At 61.8% G+C, this 16,389-nt stretch overlaps 2 protein-coding genes across 3 annotated transcripts in view; one reads left to right on the top strand and one right to left on the bottom strand.

Moving 5' to 3' along the window:
* The window catches only part of XPO7 (exportin 7), a 42,732-nt gene extending 40,252 nt beyond the window's left edge, over positions 1-2,480 (bottom strand). Inside the window, exon 1 of one of the 2 annotated variants that reach the window (XM_064637858.1) lies at positions 2,356-2,480. In XM_064637858.1, the coding sequence (XP_064493928.1) occupies positions 2,356-2,373 (18 nt within the window). In that variant the 5' untranslated portion in view covers positions 2,374-2,480. The remainder of the gene's footprint in view (positions 1-2,355) is intronic. The other variant, XM_064637856.1, reaches the window with a different exon arrangement.
* A 1,810-nt stretch (positions 2,481-4,290) lies between these two features.
* On the top strand, positions 4,291-10,981 carry DOK2 (docking protein 2). Its single transcript, XM_064637863.1, has 5 exons — positions 4,291-4,585; positions 6,003-6,293; positions 7,535-7,643; positions 7,995-8,176; positions 8,635-10,981. The coding sequence occupies exons 1-5, from the start codon at positions 4,523-4,525 to the stop codon at positions 9,490-9,492; spliced, it is 1,503 nt and encodes a 500-aa protein (XP_064493933.1). The 5' UTR covers positions 4,291-4,522; the 3' UTR covers positions 9,493-10,981.
* The last annotated feature ends 5,408 nt before the right edge of the window (positions 10,982-16,389 follow it).

Genomic DNA, 16,389 nt, shown 5'->3' with positions numbered 1-16,389 from the left:
GGCTGGTGGGAGGTGTCCCTGCCCGTGGCAGGGAAGAATTCCTTCCCAAAATCCAACCTAACCCTCCCCTCCGTCACTCTGAGTCCCTTCAGGAGACAATTCCACATCTCCTTCCAGCTCCAGCCCCAGCCCCAGCACTGTTTGTCCCGTTCAGGAGCTCCTGGAGCTGCAGGTGCTTTAAATCCATTTCCAACCCCCTTTTTCCCCTCCCGTGGAACATCTCCCAGAGCCCTGCTGTTAAACTTTAACCACGCTGGACACAGAAATTCCAACCCTGTTCCTGCAGCTCCAACTTCCCCTCGCTCAATCCCACATTTAACAAGGAAAACCCGGGATTTCAAGCAGTTGTGGAGCAGCTTTACCTTTACCAGGAAGGCAAAGCTCCACCAAGCTCAGGTTTTTAGGGTTTTTTTCTCCCCAGGAACCCCGTGTTCAGCAATGCAGCAATCCCCTCTCCTCCCCTGGGATCACCCAGGAAACATTTCCCAACACCCTCCCAGGTTTCCCTCCTGAGTTAATAAACTGCTCACCCTTGTGGTTCACAGGGGGAGCGAGTGGAGAATATATTTATTTAAAAAGTTGCAGAGATAATAAATAACTCCAAGCCATTACAGTTTATCCAGGTTTTTGGCCACTATGCAAATCCAGCGCCAGCTCAACCAAAATATTATGCAAAAACACCCCCAGCTGCACCTATTTTTACTTTTTCTGGCCCTCACAGCGACAGCAGCGGCTCCTCAGGGGGTTTGGGCCCTTGCAGAAGGTTTTTGGGGCCTTTTCACAGGGTTTTGGGTCCTTCACAACGGGGTTTGGCCCCCTCAGAGGGTTTTTGGGTCCCTTCAGAGGGGTTTGGTCCCCTTGAGAGGGGTTTGGGTCCCCTTCAGAAGGTTTGGGTCCCTTTCAAAAAGGTTTTAGTCCCCTTCAAATGGTTTTTGAGTCCCTTTCTGAGGCTCTTTGGTCTGCTCACAGGGGTTTGGGTTCTTTCAGAGGAGACTCGGGTTCTTTCAGGGGGTTTTGGTCCCTTTCAGAGGGGTTTTGGTCCCTCCACAGGGGGTTTTGGTCCCTCCACACCACCCTGGGAGCCACTGCCACCCCTGATTTCCCTCCTGGCTCCAGCTCCACGCCGGGTTTCACTTCCAACGCCCTTTAAAAACCCTTTCCCTGCACTCCAAAGTCTTCCACACAGCTGGAAAACAAACCAAACACAGCCAGGGATCCCAAGGATCCCCGCAAGGATGGGAATCCCAACACTGGGACCAACTCCAAAACCCCGGGAGAGGGGAGCAGGGACAGGGTGTTGGGTTTCCAAGGGGAAAAGCGGGATCTGAGTTGTCCTCTTCCCAAATATTTCCCGACCAGGAATGCTGTAAAGCCTCACAGTGCCAGCTGGGAGAGGGGGCAAAGGGATGTGGGGGGGACATGGCAGGGATGGGGGAGACCCAGAGAGGGGACAGGGAGATGGGAGGGAGAGACGGTGGGGACATGGGGACATTCTGGAGAGGATGGGGGGACACGGGGGGGACACAAGGTGGGGATGGGGGTGCAGACACGGTGGAAACACAGGGATGGGGAACAGGGACACACGGATGGATGGAGGGACACACGGAGGGCCGGGGGACACATAAAGAGTCAGGGGGACACACGGATGGATGGGGGGACACACGGAGGGCCGGGGGACACATAAAGAGTCAGGGGGACACACAGATGGATGGAGGGACACATAAAGAGTCAGGGGGACACACGGATGGATGGAGGGACGGCGGGAACACACGGGGGAGGGAACTGGGGGTACACAGGGTGGGACACACGGAGGACCGGGGTGGGACACGGCGGGACACACGGATGGACGCGGGGACACACGGAGGGTCGGGGGGACACACGGCGGGGTGAGCCGGGGGGGACACACAGTGGGGACACGGCGGGGATGGCGGCGACACAGTAGGCCACACGGAGGGTGCCGGGGGCACATGGAGGGCCGGGGGGACACACAGGGGGTCGTGGGGACACAAGGATGGACGGGTGGGACACACGGCGGGGCGAGCCGGGGGTAAACAAGGCGGGGACACGGCGGGGCTGGGGGGCACACGCTGGGCCGCACGGAGGGTCGGGGGCACACACGGAGGGACGCCTCGGCCGCGGGGCCTGTTGTGCCGCCGCCGCCGCCGCCGCCGCCTGGGCCGCGCGCGGGGCCTGCCGGGCCTGGCCGTGCCGGGGCTGGGCTGGGCCGCGCGGGGCGGTGGAGGGGGGGGGAGAAGCAGGCGGTGCGCGGCGGGCAGGTCCCCTCTGTGTGTGAACGTGCGCGCGTGTGTGTGCGCGACGCGGGGATCCCCCCCGGTGCCCCCCCGCCGCCCTCACCTGCACATGATCCGCCATCTTGCCCCATTCATGCTCCGCTCGCGCCTCCGCCCCCGCTGCGCCGGGCCCGGACCCGCCGCGTCCGCCCCGCGCCGCCGCGCGCACCGCGCATGCGCCGCGCGGGGCACGGGCACGCGCGGCCACGCCCACCGCCGCGGGGGCACGCCCACCGAGGGGGCGGGCCGCGCCCTTCCGCGGACAAGGCGACGCCCCCTCCGAGGGGTAGGCCACGCCCTCCGAGGGCAGGTCACGCCCCCGATGCGCTTATAGTGTTCCCCAAAGGGACAGGCCACGCCCCCCAAGCGACAGACCGCGCCCCCCCGGAAGAGCGGGTCACGCCCCCCCCCGAACGGACATACCACGCCCCCCGCTCAAGCCGCGCCTCCCCAGGTAAAGCCACGCCCCCCCTCCGAGCCTGCGCGCGCCGTATTTTGGACGTGCCCCCCCCGTATTTGGGCAGGCCACGCCCACCCAACGCCGCGGAGGCTGCGCGCGGCGCGCGGCGTGTGACGTCACGGCGCTGGCGGAGGGAGGCGGAGCGAGGGGGGGGTTTGTTGACACGGGGCTTAAAGGGGCCGCGCACCCGCGGGGACGGCGGGGACACCTGGGGACACCGGTGTGACCGGGGCACCAGCGACAGCAGGGAGGCACCGGTGACACCAGTGAGACCAGTGACAGCAGAGACACCAATGAGACCTGTGACACCAGGGACACCAGTGACATCTGAGAAACCAGTCACAGCAGGGACACCGGTGACATCAGTGGCACCAGTGACACCAATGAGGACATCAGTGACACCAGTGAGACCAGTGACAGCAGAGAAACCAGTGACACCAGTGAGATCAGGAACACCAGTGAGACCAGTGCCATCAGTGTGACCAGTGAGACCAGGAACACCAGTGACACTGGGATGACCAGGGACACCAGTGAGAGCAGTGACACCAGAGCAACCAGTGACACCAGTGCCCCCAGTGCTACCACGTCCCTGCACCAGTGCCTTGCACCAGTAGCCTCCCAATTACCCCAGCCCAGGGACAAGCCTCGTGCCCCAGCAGCCCCTGCACCAGTGCTCCCAGTGCTCCCAGTACCCAGCACACCAGTGCTCCCAGTTACCCCAGCTCTGTCCCTGCCCCCCATCTCTACCCACTGGGCACTTGTCCCTGGCTGGGTTAACTGGGAGCACTGGTGTGCAGGCACTGGAGTAACTTGGGATGCTGGTGCTGGGCTGGGCTAACTGGAGGCCACTGGTGGGAGGAACTGGGTGCAGGGCACTGGGACCACTGGGACACTCCTGGGACACCTTCTGGACCCTTTTCCAGGTGGGAAGACTGAGGGAGGGCCATGGTGGGAATTCCCAGTGTCCTGCACTGGTGCCAGGGGGTGGGACACAGGTGTGTCCCTGTCCATGTGTCCCTCATCCCTGTCCCCATCCCTGTCCCCATCCCTGTCCCCATCCCTGTCCTCCATCCTTGTCCCCCATCCCTGTCCCCCATCCCTGTCCCCCATCCCTATCCTCCATCCCTCTCCCCCATCCCTGTCCCCATCCCTGTTCCCCATCCCTGTCCCCATCCCTGTTCCCCATCCCTGTCCCCATCCCTGTCCCCATCCCTGTTCCCCATCCCTGTCCCCATCCCTGTCCCCATCCCTGTCCCCATCCCTGTCCTCCATCCCTGTTCCCCATCCCTGTCCCCATCCCTGTCCCCCATCCCTGTCCCCCATCCCTGTCCCCATCCCTGTCCCCCATCCCTGTCCTCCATCCCTGTCCCCATCCCTGTCCCCATCCCTGTCCTCCATCCCTGTCCCCATCCCTGTCCTCCATCCCTGTCCCCATCCCTGTCCCCATCCCTGTCCCCCATCCCTGTCCCCATCCCTATCCTCCATCCCTGTCCCCATCCCTGTCCCCATCCCTGTCCCCCCAGTTCCTTGTGGGGCTCTCAGGGCTGCAGGAAACCGTCGCGAGCGGAGGAAGCAGCAGAACCCAAACCACACGTCACGTGCTGAGCCCGCCCGGCCCCCACACCACAGAGAGAGGGGAGGGGGGGACACACGGCCTGGACGGGACCCCCCAGAGCTGTGGGACACTGAGGGACACGGTGGGACACGGCAGGACACGGTGGGACACGGCGGGACACGGTGGGACACGCCGGAGGATGCCGGAGGTGGGAGGATGGAGGAGGCGGTGGTGAAGCAGGGGGGGATCTACCTCCAGCTCCAGCAGACCTTCGGCAAGGTGAGGGGGCGTGGGGGGCACGGGGGGGCTCGGAGGGGTGGGATACGGGGTGGGATCCAAAGGGATTTGGGTGCTCCCAGCCTTTGGCTCCTCGGCCATCCGTGAGCTCCCCGTGGGGACGGGCAGGGGGACGGAAGGTGCCGGGGGCACTTTGTAGGGCCAGGGGGTGGCTGGGGTGAGCTGGCGTGAGGGATGTGACCCCCAGAGCTGGGGGGTGAGGGATGTGACCCCAAACCTCTGTTGGATGATGGGTGTGGCCCCCAGACCCGCACAGGGTGACTGATGTGACCCCCAAAGCCAGGGGGTGACAGATAAGACCCCAGACCCACATTAGGTGATGGATGTGACCCCGAGTCTCGAGTGACAGATGTGACCCCCAAACTTGGGTTTGAGGATGGATGTGACCCTCAGACTCACATTGGGTGACTGATGCAACCCCCAAAGCCTCTCTGCTTCCGTGCCTGATAAACTCGGGGTTTGGCAACAACTCCCAAAGGGGAAGGAGCTCATGGGCAACTCCAGCTCTGTTCCCTGGTCTCATTCCCCGTGGACACCCTCCAAAGGGGATCCAAATGCCATGGGAAGGGCAGGGAGGGCAGGCAGGGTGCAGGCAGGGCAGGCAGGGCATCCCCTCCCTGGGGCAAGGCAGGAGCACACGGTGCCTGCAGTGCTGGAGGGTGGGGAGCAGGACAGAGGCCACCCCAGCGTGGATCCCAACATCCCATCCCAGGGAAAGGGAGCTGTGTTTTGTCGGATCCTGGGGGCCCAGCAGGCCCCGGAGCAGGAGCTGCCGTGGGGGATGTGCTGCTTTGGGTGCAGGACTTCCTCTGTCCCCACTTCCCCTCTGGCACTGGGGCCTCTCATCCCATTCCCTGTGAGCCCCGAATTGCTGCTCCATGGGGGGCGAGCTGGGAACCGTTTAAAAGCTGGTGTTTCCAGGGAAAATGGAGGGAATGAGGAGCTGGAAGCCCTTCAGCAGCAGGGGGTGGCGTGGGCAGGGCTTTTGGGTGCTGCAGGGCTGGATCTGGATGCTGGGCGAGGATGGGATGCTGCTGGTGCCTTTCCCAGCTGGAAAAGCCTTGCTGTGCCTCAGGGATGTTTATCCAGGGATATTTAAACCCCAGTTTACCTCTGGTCAGTCCCGAGCGAGGTGCAAAAACCCTGCCCAGACCCCAGAGGGCTTCCCTGAGGGAATAAAAACTCCTGGGAGGGCGAGTGTCTGCAAGACACAGTGGCTCTTTCAGATTCTGGCTCTTAGGACTGAAAATATCCCAAAAGAACACTTTATGACTAACTGAAGGTCAGCTGAACTGTGACCCAGACGTGCCTGTTATTTAGGAATGCTGGGGCTGGTCCTTATGACATCTGGGTGTAAGTCACGAGGGGACATCTCTGAAGTAGATTCTCCCCGTGGCAGAAGTGGAAGAGGTTCTGGGGAGTCCTGTACCGGGAGAGCTCCTGCTCCACGGCCCGCCTGGAGCTGCTGGAGGGCTCAGGGCCGGGGGAGAAGGCCCGGAAAGGCGAGGGGAGCAAGAGGCTGGTCCGGCTGAGCGACTGCGTGCACGTGGCCGAGGCGGGGGGCGATGCCACCTGTCCCAAGGACACCGTCCCCTTCCTGCTGGAGACCACGGACAGGCGCTTCCTCCTGGCTGCCGACGGCGCCGAGGCGGCCGACTGGATCCAGAGGCTGTGCGAGCTGGCGTTCCCGGTAGGATAACCGGGATCCCCCGGGGTGGGGGGGTTGGTGTGACGGGGGATCCAGAGGCTGTGCGAGCTGGCATTCCCGGTAGGATAACCGGGATCCCCCGGGGTGGAGGGGCCCATGGGGGGGTTGGTGTGACAGGAGATCCAGAGGCTGTGCGAGCTGGCATTCCCGGTAGGATAACCGGGATCCCCCAGGCTGGGGGGGTTGGTGTGACGGGGGATCCAGAGGCTGTGCGAGCTGGCGTTCCCGGTAGGATAACCGGGATCCCCCGGGCTGGGGGGGCCCATAGGGGGATTGGTATGACAGGGGATCCAGAGGCTGTGCGAGCTGGCGTTCCCGGTAGGATAACCAGGATCCCTGGGGTGGGAGTCAGTGTGGGTGTTGGTGTGATGTGGGATCCAGAGGCTGTGCGAGCTGGCGTTCCCGGTAGGATAACCGGGATCCCCCGGGGTGGGAGTCAGTGTGGGTGTTGGTGTGATGGGGGATCCAGAGGCTGTGCGAGCTGGCGTTCCCGGTAGGATAATCGGGATCCCCCGGGCTGGGGGGGTTGGTGTGACGGGGGATCCAGAGGCTGTGCGAGATGGCATTCCCGGTAGGATAACCAGGATCCCCGGGTTGGGGGGGCCCATGGGGGTGTTGGTGTGACAGGAGATCCAGAGGCTGTGCGAGCTGGCATTCCCGGTAGGATAACCGGGATCCCTGGGGGTGGGGGTCAGTGTGGGGGTTGGTGTGATGTGGGATCCAGAGGCTGTGCGAGCTGGCATTCCCGGTAGGATAACCGGGATCCCCCGGGGTGGGGGTCAGTGTGGGTGTTGGTGTGATGTGGGATCCAGAGGCTGTGCGAGCTGGCGTTCCCGGTAGGATAACCAGGATCCCCGGGTTGGGGGGGCCCATGGGGGTGTTGGTGTGACGGGGGATCCAGAGGCTGTGCGAGCTGGCGTTCCCGGTAGGATAACTGGGATCCCCCAGGGTGAGGGTCTTGATTGCCTTTAAAATGGGAGAAATAGTTCTCTGAGTGTAGGAAGGCAGGAAGCAGCTCTTTGGTTGCACACACACCCAGCAGAGGCCTTTATGATGTTTGTAACAACATTATATCAACATAATGTCTAACACAATATTTAATTGTGATACCTATCGTGTAGAGTTTAAGGTGTCAATGCCATGCTAAGATTTTATATCATGTAGAGTTTAAGGTGTCCAAGCCACGCTCTGCCCTCACTCACCAGCCACTCTCTCCTGGGCAGAGGAGCAGGGAGGAGCAGGCAGCGGGCAGGGACGGCCCTCAAAGCTCACTGGGCACTGATGGAGAGTTCTCCATGGAGGAAAACTCCCTGTACAGCTCCCGGGGCAAAGGTAGGCACCGGGAAGTGGGGACGGAGCAGCGGGCGGGGGTTTGCTGGGGTGGGAGGCAGCGCTTTATCCCACAGCCCCTCATCCCCACCTGCACCAGGGAGCTTCCTTGTGCTTCCTCGTGCTTCCTGGTGCCGGGGAGCAGCTCCCAGCACAGCTCCCAGCTGTGTGGTGGGAAGTCTCCTCCCGAAACAGCCCCTTCCTGCTGCGGTTTGGCAGGGCCGGCTTTGCCGCGCTATCACCCACGGCCGGAGCCCTCCGGCCCTTATCGGCCGGACACTGCCCCGGCTGGGGAGGGTGCTGAGCCCCCCGGGGTGGGAGGTGCCCATCCCACCCTTTTCCCCACCCTTGCAGCCGGCCTGGAGCAGGAGTTCGAGGTGACAGTGAGGGCCACGCAGTCGTCGCAGCGCTGCCGGCTCTGGGGCCGCTGCATCCTGCGGGCCGGGGAGGAGGCGCTGGAGCTGCGGCACTTCCAGAGCTCGGAGCTGCTCTACAGTTGGCCCTACCGCTTCCTCCGGCGCTTCGGGAGGGACAAGGTCGGTGGGGAAGGGTCTGGAGCACAAGTGCTGTGGGGAGCGCCTGGGGCTGTTCAGCCTGGAGAGGAGGAGGCTCAGGGGAGACCTTATCCCTCTCTATGACTCCCTGACAGGAGGGGAAAACAGGAGGGGTCGGACTTTTCTCCCAGGACATGAGGGCACAGCCTGGAGCTGCCCCAGGGCAGGTTTAGGTTGGCCATGGGGAAGTTCTTCCCAGAGAGAGGGATCAGACCTTGGAATGGGCTGCCCAGGGAGGGGGGGGAGTCCCCGTCCCTGGAGGGGTTTGAGCAGAGCCTGGATGTGGCATCAGTGCCATGGTCTGGGTGACAAGGTGGGGTTGGGTCACAGGTGGGACTCGACAATCTCAGAGCTCTTTTCCAAGCTCAGTGGCTCTGTGTGGGTGTGGGCAGAGCAGACTGGGATGCAGGGATTGATGCTGTGTGTCTGTCCCCTCCCAGGTGACGTTCTCCTTCGAGGCCGGCCGGCGCTGCACCTCCGGGGAGGGCAACTTCGAGTTCGACACCCGCCAGGGCAACGAGATCTTCCAGGCCATCGAGTCGGCCATCAATGCCCACCGGGGCCGGGGGGGCCCTGCGGAAGAAGCCCCCCGGCCCCTCGGCCACTCCAGGACGCCCAGCTGGGCGCAGGGGCACGAGGAGCCCGGCGGCCCCAAGGAGCCCGCCCGTGAGGGGAAGGTGCCCAAAGCCAAGCCCCCCGTGGTGATGCCCCCCCTCAGCGGCTGCTCCGGGGCTGGGGAGCCCTCCCGAGGGGCTGATTATCCCTACTCCGAGCCCTGCGATTCCCTCCTGCGGGGGAAACCCGCGGTGCCGGGCAAGAGCTGGAAGCAGGATGCTGCGGCCGGGGCGGAGGGCGAGTACGCCGTGCCCTTCGACACCATCGCCAAAGCCCTCCTGGCCCGCCAGTTCGGCGGCCTGGGGGGCCCCGAGGGGGGTCCCGACCCCCCCTACAACCCCAGGGAGCCCGGGGGGGGTCCCCAGCAGCCCCCCCAGCAGCCCCCCCCGCGCCCCACGGCCGCCAAGCCCGAGCACATCTACGACGAGCCCGAGGGTCTCTCCGCCCTGGCCGTGTACGACGAGCCCGAGGAGGTGAAGGGCGAGGCGTGGAGGCTGCAGGCGGCCCCTGAGGAGCCCCCCGGGCACGAGCAGCCCTACAACCCCCAGCGGGACGACTACGCCGTGCCCAAGAGACCCGTCCCGCTGCGCCAGCCCTTCCTGCTGCAGGGCAAGGAGTGGCTCGGCGACACCGAGTACGACAACGTGGCCCTCAAGGTGGCCAAGAAGAGGAACCTGCAGTGAGCGGGACGGGGAGGAGAGGAGGAAAGGACCCACCCCCGGCTGTCCCGGGCAGAGTTATCCCGACCCCCGCAGAGCTGAGACCCTCTCCCAGCTCAGCGCACCCGCGGCTTTTGGGGGGACGGGCATCCCTGAGGAGCGGCGGGGGCACATCTGGGAAGTGCTGGGGCACATCTGGGCAGTGCTGGAGCACATCTGGGCAGCGGCAGGGGCACATCTGGGAAGCTCTGCAGTTGCGATGCGCCCACTGGAGGGCAGTGCGAGCCCACCGTATAACAGCCCGTGCCCACCGTATAACAGCCCGTGCCCACCGTACAACAGCCCGTGCCCACCGTACAACAGCCCGTGCCCACCGCTGTGGTCCCCCCGCGGCCCCGGGTGCCAAATCCCGCCCCTCGTCCCGCTCAAAGCTCGGGAATACCAGCTCTGCCCGTCACGGACCCCCGCGCACCCCTCCAGAGGCAGCGGGAGCATCCACGGGCCTGGGATGCTCAGCCTGTGCCGGCTGGGGATGCACATCCCACTCCTCGGGACGGACAATCCCCAGGGATGCACGTCCCGCCCCCGAGAGCCCCCGTGCCCACCCGCAGCCCCCCAGTGCTCCCAGTGTGCACCAGTGGCCGTGGCAGGGCTGGGCGCTGTGCCCGTCTGAAGGTCCTGCCACATCCTCCCTCAGCACCAGCAGGGCCGTAAATTCCTGCTGTTTCAGCCGCGGTTTTATTTTTAATTCTTTTTATAAACCCGCTTTCCAGCCCCTCTGAATTATTGTCACGGAGGTTTTCGTGGCTGGCTCTGCTCCTCCCAGTACGGACCAGTATGTGGCTGGACACAGCCTGACTTGCTCTGGGTCCTCCTCCTCCTCCTCCTCCTCCTCCTCCTCCTCCTCCTCCTCCCAGTCACCTCCAGCCCTGCCCAGCCCTTCCTTGGGCAGATCCAGCCCCTCAGCCCAGCACCATCCCCAATTCCGTGAATTCACCCATGGTGAGTTCCGTGTTTCCCTGGCACAGGCCGCTCTCCCAGGGCTGTGCCAGGCTCTGTCTGTGCCCATCACGCCACCCAGACCACCCTGGAGCCCACCAGCTCCACCAGCACCCCAGAGGGACCTCAGGAGCCACCGCCAGTCCCGTCCCTCCCCATCCCATCAGCTCTTTTCCAGGGAAGGCAAAGACAAGCATGAATTATTCATAATCTCTTCCAATCAAAGCAACGGCTCAGGTGCTTCAGTTAATTTCCTGGATCCTGAAAAACCCGAAGTGCGGATTTTAATAGGGCAAATTAAGTGCTTTTCATGTTGCACCCTGATTAAAGCTCCGTGTCCATCGATCCGTCGTGGATTGGAGGGGACGGGACACGTGGGACACTCGGGACACTCAGCCTTGGGCAGGTGGCCCTGGGCTCCATCACCTGCTCCAGATGGGATCCCACAGGGGTGCTTCAGGTGCAGAAACACCTAAGAGTGGTCAAAAATAAAAATAAATTAAAAAAACCCCAAGTCTCCAGCAGTTTTTTTCCACCGAGAAAAAAATACGGAGCGAGGCAGATCTTTCCACACCCTGGCAGTGGGATTCACTGAGGGAGGGGGGTTGTTCCTGGAGCCATTCCAATGGCAGCGAGGGGTTATCCCTACCTATCCCTTCTCCAGACCCTGGGCATCCCAGGATCATCCCCCAGCTGGAGCCACGGGGACTCCTGACAGCCCAGTGCCACTCACCGGGAGCCAATTGCTCCAGCACGTGTTATTATTAATTAATTAACACTCATTACAGTGGTTATTTATTATTAATCAGTGTTAACACAATCCTCACCTCCTCCAGCCTGGCTTCCCGCTGCATCCCTGCTCCTGCCTCCACCTCTGTTCCTCTTCATCAAGCAAAAACATGGAAACAGCTCCTGGACTTCACTTCCGAATCCTACTGGAAGCAGGCAGCCAGGATAATGAGGGATCGCTGGGAATGGCACCATAAAGGAATGCAAAAACCTCCCAGACCTCAGTTCCAAATCCTACAGGCCTAATGGGATTTGTGGTGGGCAGGCAGGATAACGAGGGATGGCTGGGAATGGCACTGATCAAATTTTGGAGGCAGCAGCCCGGACTGGGTGAAGTGCAGTGGGAGTTTTGGTGCTGGAAGAGCATCCCCTGCCTGCCCCATCCACGTGGACGGGGTTTAGGGTGGAAAAGGGAACCTATCCTGGAATGTTAAGTCCAGGTAAGGAGGATGCAAAGCCGGAAAAGCCCTTGGAGGGGCTCAGCCAGGGGCTGGGCTGGGAAAAAATCAATGGCACAGAGGGAGGGAAAAGAGTGGAGCACAAAGCCCCCAGACAAACAGAGAGGTTTAATCTGATTTGGGAGTTATTATGGCTATTGGATTATGCTGATTATAAATCATCCAGGAGCAGGGATCATCAAAACAGGGATTTGTTGGGAGCCTGGAGGGGCACAAATGCTCCTGAGCCCCCCTCCAGCATCCCTCCAGGAGCAGGGGGGAGGCAGAGCTGCGTCCCAGCATGGAAAAGGGCATGGAGCAACATCCCAAGGGAAGGCTGGGCTGGCAGGGATTGGAGGGGCAGAGCGAGGAAAGAGGGGTGTGGGCACCTCTGGGATGGAGGGGATGGGGAATTAAGGATTGGCACAGACCAGGGATGCAGCCCCGTGGAGAAAACAGGGAGGATCCCAAGGGAAGGCTGGGCTGGCAAAGCTTGGAAGGGCAGGGCATGGAAACAGGGATGTGGGGCTTCTCCGTGGTGGGGAAATAAGGATGGGGGGAAAAAGAACTGGTGCAGCCCCGTGGAAAAATCGGGGAGGATCCCAAGGGAAAGCTGGGCTTGCAAGGCTTGGAGGGGCAGGGCACGGAAAGAGGGGCATGGGCAACCCCAGGATGGGGAAATCAGGACCGGGCACAGCCCAGGGATGCAGCCCTGTGGAGAAAGCAGGGAGCATCCCAAGGGAAAGCTGGGCTGGCAAGGCTTGGGGGGCACCAAAAGAGAGGGGCAGCCACCTTCGGGATGGAGAGGACGGGGAATTAAGGGGCTGAACAGCCGGGACGGGGGATTAAAGAGCTGAACGCCCAGGACGGGGGTGCTGCCCGTGGCCCGGAGATGCCGCTCCCGGGCGCGTCTTTCCTGCCGGCTCCGCACACCTTGTCAAGGCAGCTCGTTTTCCCATTACTGTCTCCTTGGATTAGGGATGCGCTCGCTCCGCAGCGCCCCCGCCCCGCGCCCATCCCAGGCGCCAGGGAGAGCTGGAAACCGCATTAGAGCCCTGCCGAGGAGCCCCTAATGCCATTAGGGGGCAGGAATTAGAGGTGCTAAATGACAAGCCCCTAATCAGCCCCGGGATTTATGTCAATCACGCTCCCCGAGAGGGGAGGGGCAGGGCCCTTCATTCAGAAAAATTGCCTTAATTGGGAAGGTCTGGATCCTCTCCTCCTGTCTCGTTTGTGGGGCTCTGGAGCTCCTGGAAAGGCTTCTCGGGGCAGGGGGGGATAAATGAAGGTGATGGTGAGATGCAGGATGAGGAGCGAGGAGGTGGCAAAGTGGAGGGACAGCAACTCCTGCCTCCCTCCCACCTGCTTTGCCTTTCCCTTTTGGTGGCTTGAGGCACTCCAGGCTGGTTATTACTGGGAATTGGGTCATTCCGCTCCGTGGGGGAAAACAGGTTGGAAAACAGCCCCCGTTTTCCCAGTCTGTGGACTCTAAAGGAGCTGGGCTGTCTCCTTGCCCCGGGCTGCAGCGGAATGAATTGGCAATTCCCAGGAGTCCATAAAGCCTGGCTGTGTTGGGAAGGAAGCTGTAAAAGCTGCGTGTCCACAGCCGTATTTCCTTCACTCCCCATTGATCCTGTGGCCTCTGCTGCCCAGGGCAGGGCTCTGCTGCCCAGGGCTCTGCTGCCCAGGGCTCTGCTCTGGGCTGATGTGTCGGGTCCCCTGCCAGGAGCCCCCAGATCCCTTCACAGGATTTTCCAGCCTGGGATATTTGATGAAGGCTGAAACACCAACAAACTATTAGAGCAGCGCTGCCTGAAGCTCTTTGGACAGTCCATCCCACACTCCCAACCCAGGAATGCCATTAAAGGGATCACCTGGACCCTAAAGAGGAAGGGGGACATGCAGCCAGATCCCTAATTCCAGAGCCTGCCTGGCCCTTCCTGCCCCTCCCCTGTGGAGCCATCCCGGGGCAGGTGGTGTTCCAAAGCCTCTCCTGAATCCAGGGATTTTTAAAAGCCCTCAGCTCCCCCCGTTCTGGGCTGCAGGGGATGTTTGGTGCCTTCCCTTCTCCTCGATCCGCGGCGCTGGAACCAAAATAATGCTGGGGGTGCTTGGTGGGCTCCTCCACAGGCAGATTTTGTCAGGAAGTATAAATATCCCCCCACCCACCTGGCCAGGCTGTGCCTCAGCAAGGGAATGTGCAGCCACTCCCTCAGTGCTGATCTGCTGCTGCTGGAATCCTGCAGGACTGGGGGGGACACCGGGACAGGCTTCCCAGGGAAGGTGCCCCATCCCTGGAATTGTCCAAGGCCGGGTTGGAGGAACCTGGGAGAGTGGGAGGTGCCCCTGCCCACGGCACGAGATGGGCTTTAAGGTCCCTTCCAAGCCAGAGCATCCCAGGATTCTGTGATCCTGTTTTCCCAGCCCTCTGTGGGTGCTGCAGGAACAGCCCTGGGCACTGGGAGTTTGCTGGGCAGGAGGACCAGGACACAGGGAATGGCTTCCCACTGCCAGAGGGTTAGATGGGATATTGGGAAGGAATTCTTCTCTGTGAGGGTGGTGAGGGGCTGGGATGGAATTCCCAGAGAAGCTGTGGCTGCCCCTGGATCCCTGGAAGTGTCCAAGGCCAGCTCGGAGCACCCTGGGCTAGTGGGAGGTGTCCCTGCCCATGGCAGGGGGTGGAAGGAGATGATCTTTACATTCCCTCCCAACCCACACCATTCCAGGATTTTGAAGGCTGCTAAAACCTGCCCTTCCCCATCCAGGTGTGTTCCGGGGAAGGATTTGCTCCCTCCGAGGGGATCCCGGCGTCCCTGAGCATTCCCAGTGCCCGTGTGTGCCCATCCCTGAGGCACAGGGAGCTGGTTACCAAAAGCCACCACCCCAGCCAGTGTCCCAGTGTATCCCTGTGGAACAGCCACCCTTCCCAGGGACTCATCTCACCAGGGAAGGAGCCGGGAAGCGGCGGAATTTCCACCCTGCTGCTCTCCGTTATCTCCGCGGAAGGGGAGCCAATTACCAGCAGCTGGCGAGAGCCTAAAATTATTATTAATTTCAAACAAAGCATATGCTTTGTGTTAACAATCCTCCCTGGCGTGGCAGAAGGGCCGATCCCATCCAGATGGCTCCGAGTGCCGTGGGAATGATTCACGCCGGGCTCCGGAGCGGAGCTGGGATGGAGGGGGTGGGAGAGGGGCAATTCCGTGCCTGGATGGGGTCACCCGGCAGCAGGAGTCACAAACAGCATCCATTATTGCTTGTAATTAAAAATATAACCCCTGGGCACTCCATGGGAGGACATTCCAGGGTCCTCCTGCGCGGGGAGCGGGGATGTGGCGGCTCCGGAGGGCGGCAGGTCCGGCAGGGAGCTCTCCAGGGATGAGGAATGTCACGGCATCACGTGGATTATGGGGATGTAAATACAACAGAGGCGCATTAGGGAAGGTTTGGATCCCAGCCAGGGACCTGCTGTCCCACCAGACACAGGTGAAGTCGTCCCCGTGGCTCTCCCTGCCCCTCTCAGACCCCCTGCAAGGAGGTTTCCCCCCCCGTGGCTTTGCATTCAAATAAAAAAATGAATCATTTTCCTTTCCATTCCTGCACAGAGAGGCATTTCCCAGCTTGGCTCGAGGGTGCCCAGAGCCCTCTGGAGCCCTCTGGGAAGAGCTGCTCTGCCTCCTTAACCTGCCATGGGAAATCAGGCTGGGAGGTGCCAAGGCAGAGCTCGGAGCAGCAGAGTTTCCTCTCGGGATCGTGGCAGTCACAGCCAAAATAACTGGTGTGAAAGCAAAGGATGGAGTCTGTTTTTGCCAGGAGGTGGGAGCTGGGTCGCCTTGGCACGGAGGAGCTGCTCCACTCCACTGACCCTGTGGAGAGCATGGGCAGGAGCAGATATCCAGGGAAAAAAAGGTGTGTCCACAGCAACAGGGACTCATTTGGACGCAGAATCTCCACAAAGAGGGTTTTCACTTTGGGTGTGTCCATCCTCAGCTTCCAGCAAGGTCCTGCTCCTCAGGGAGCTGCTCCCATGGGCATCCCACTGTTCCCCATCAACACATCCAGGTCCTTGAGGGGGGGCTCCAGAAATCCTGCTGGGCCAGCACGATCCCTCTGGATTAACAACCCCACATCCCCCAGCACGGAGCACCTCCTGCCTGGAGATGGACAACGAGCTCCCACTCAGAGACTTCTCAGTCCCACAGAGCCCCCCGGGCAGAGCTCAGCCCCCTCCCAGGACCCCGGGAAGGGGGTTGGCAGGAGCATCAGAGCTCCTTTAAATCCCACAACTGGAATTGGGAGCGAAAGTATCTCCAGGGGAGAGGGGTAAAAATAGCTGCTGCTCTGTGTCAGCAGCCGGGGCTCTGTCAAGGGCAGGGGCGAAGGCTCATTTATAAATAGGAGGAATTAATTACTCGAGCGGGGACGTGGCGCTTAATGAGGGGCTGGGCTGGCACCAGCACGGAGCTGCCCAGCCAGGGAATCCATGGCCCAGCCCTGGGAAGGATGGGATGCCATCACCGGGCATCCCTGAGGATGGGAAGGGCAGGAGGAAGGGGGTTAATTTTAATTTTAGTTTTAATGTTAATTTTAGTTTTAATTAAACCCCGTGGCGCTCTGGGAGGGCAGGGGTGGGCAGGGGTGGGGAGGGGCTGGTGCTCCCCCACCCTCCCTCCCTCCCCCGTGCCCTTCACACCCT

Source organism: Pseudopipra pipra, chromosome 28, assembly GCF_036250125.1.
Source record: "Pseudopipra pipra isolate bDixPip1 chromosome 28, bDixPip1.hap1, whole genome shotgun sequence".
NCBI lineage: Eukaryota > Metazoa > Chordata > Aves > Passeriformes > Pipridae > Pseudopipra > Pseudopipra pipra.
This window is presented reverse-complemented; position numbering and strand designations above follow the sequence as displayed.

Excerpts from the sequence above, each read along its gene's own strand:
- DOK2 (XM_064637863.1), top strand. The coding sequence starts at position 4,523 with ATGGAGGAGGCGGTGGTGAAGCAGGGGGGGATCTACCTCCAGCTCCAG. Across the intron at positions 4,586-6,002 it reads TCCAGCAGACCTTCGGCAAG|AAGTGGAAGAGGTTCTGGGG; the intron begins GTGAGGGGGCGT and ends TCCCCGTGGCAG. Across the intron at positions 8,177-8,634 it reads GGCGCTTCGGGAGGGACAAG|GTGACGTTCTCCTTCGAGGC; the intron begins GTCGGTGGGGAA and ends GTCCCCTCCCAG.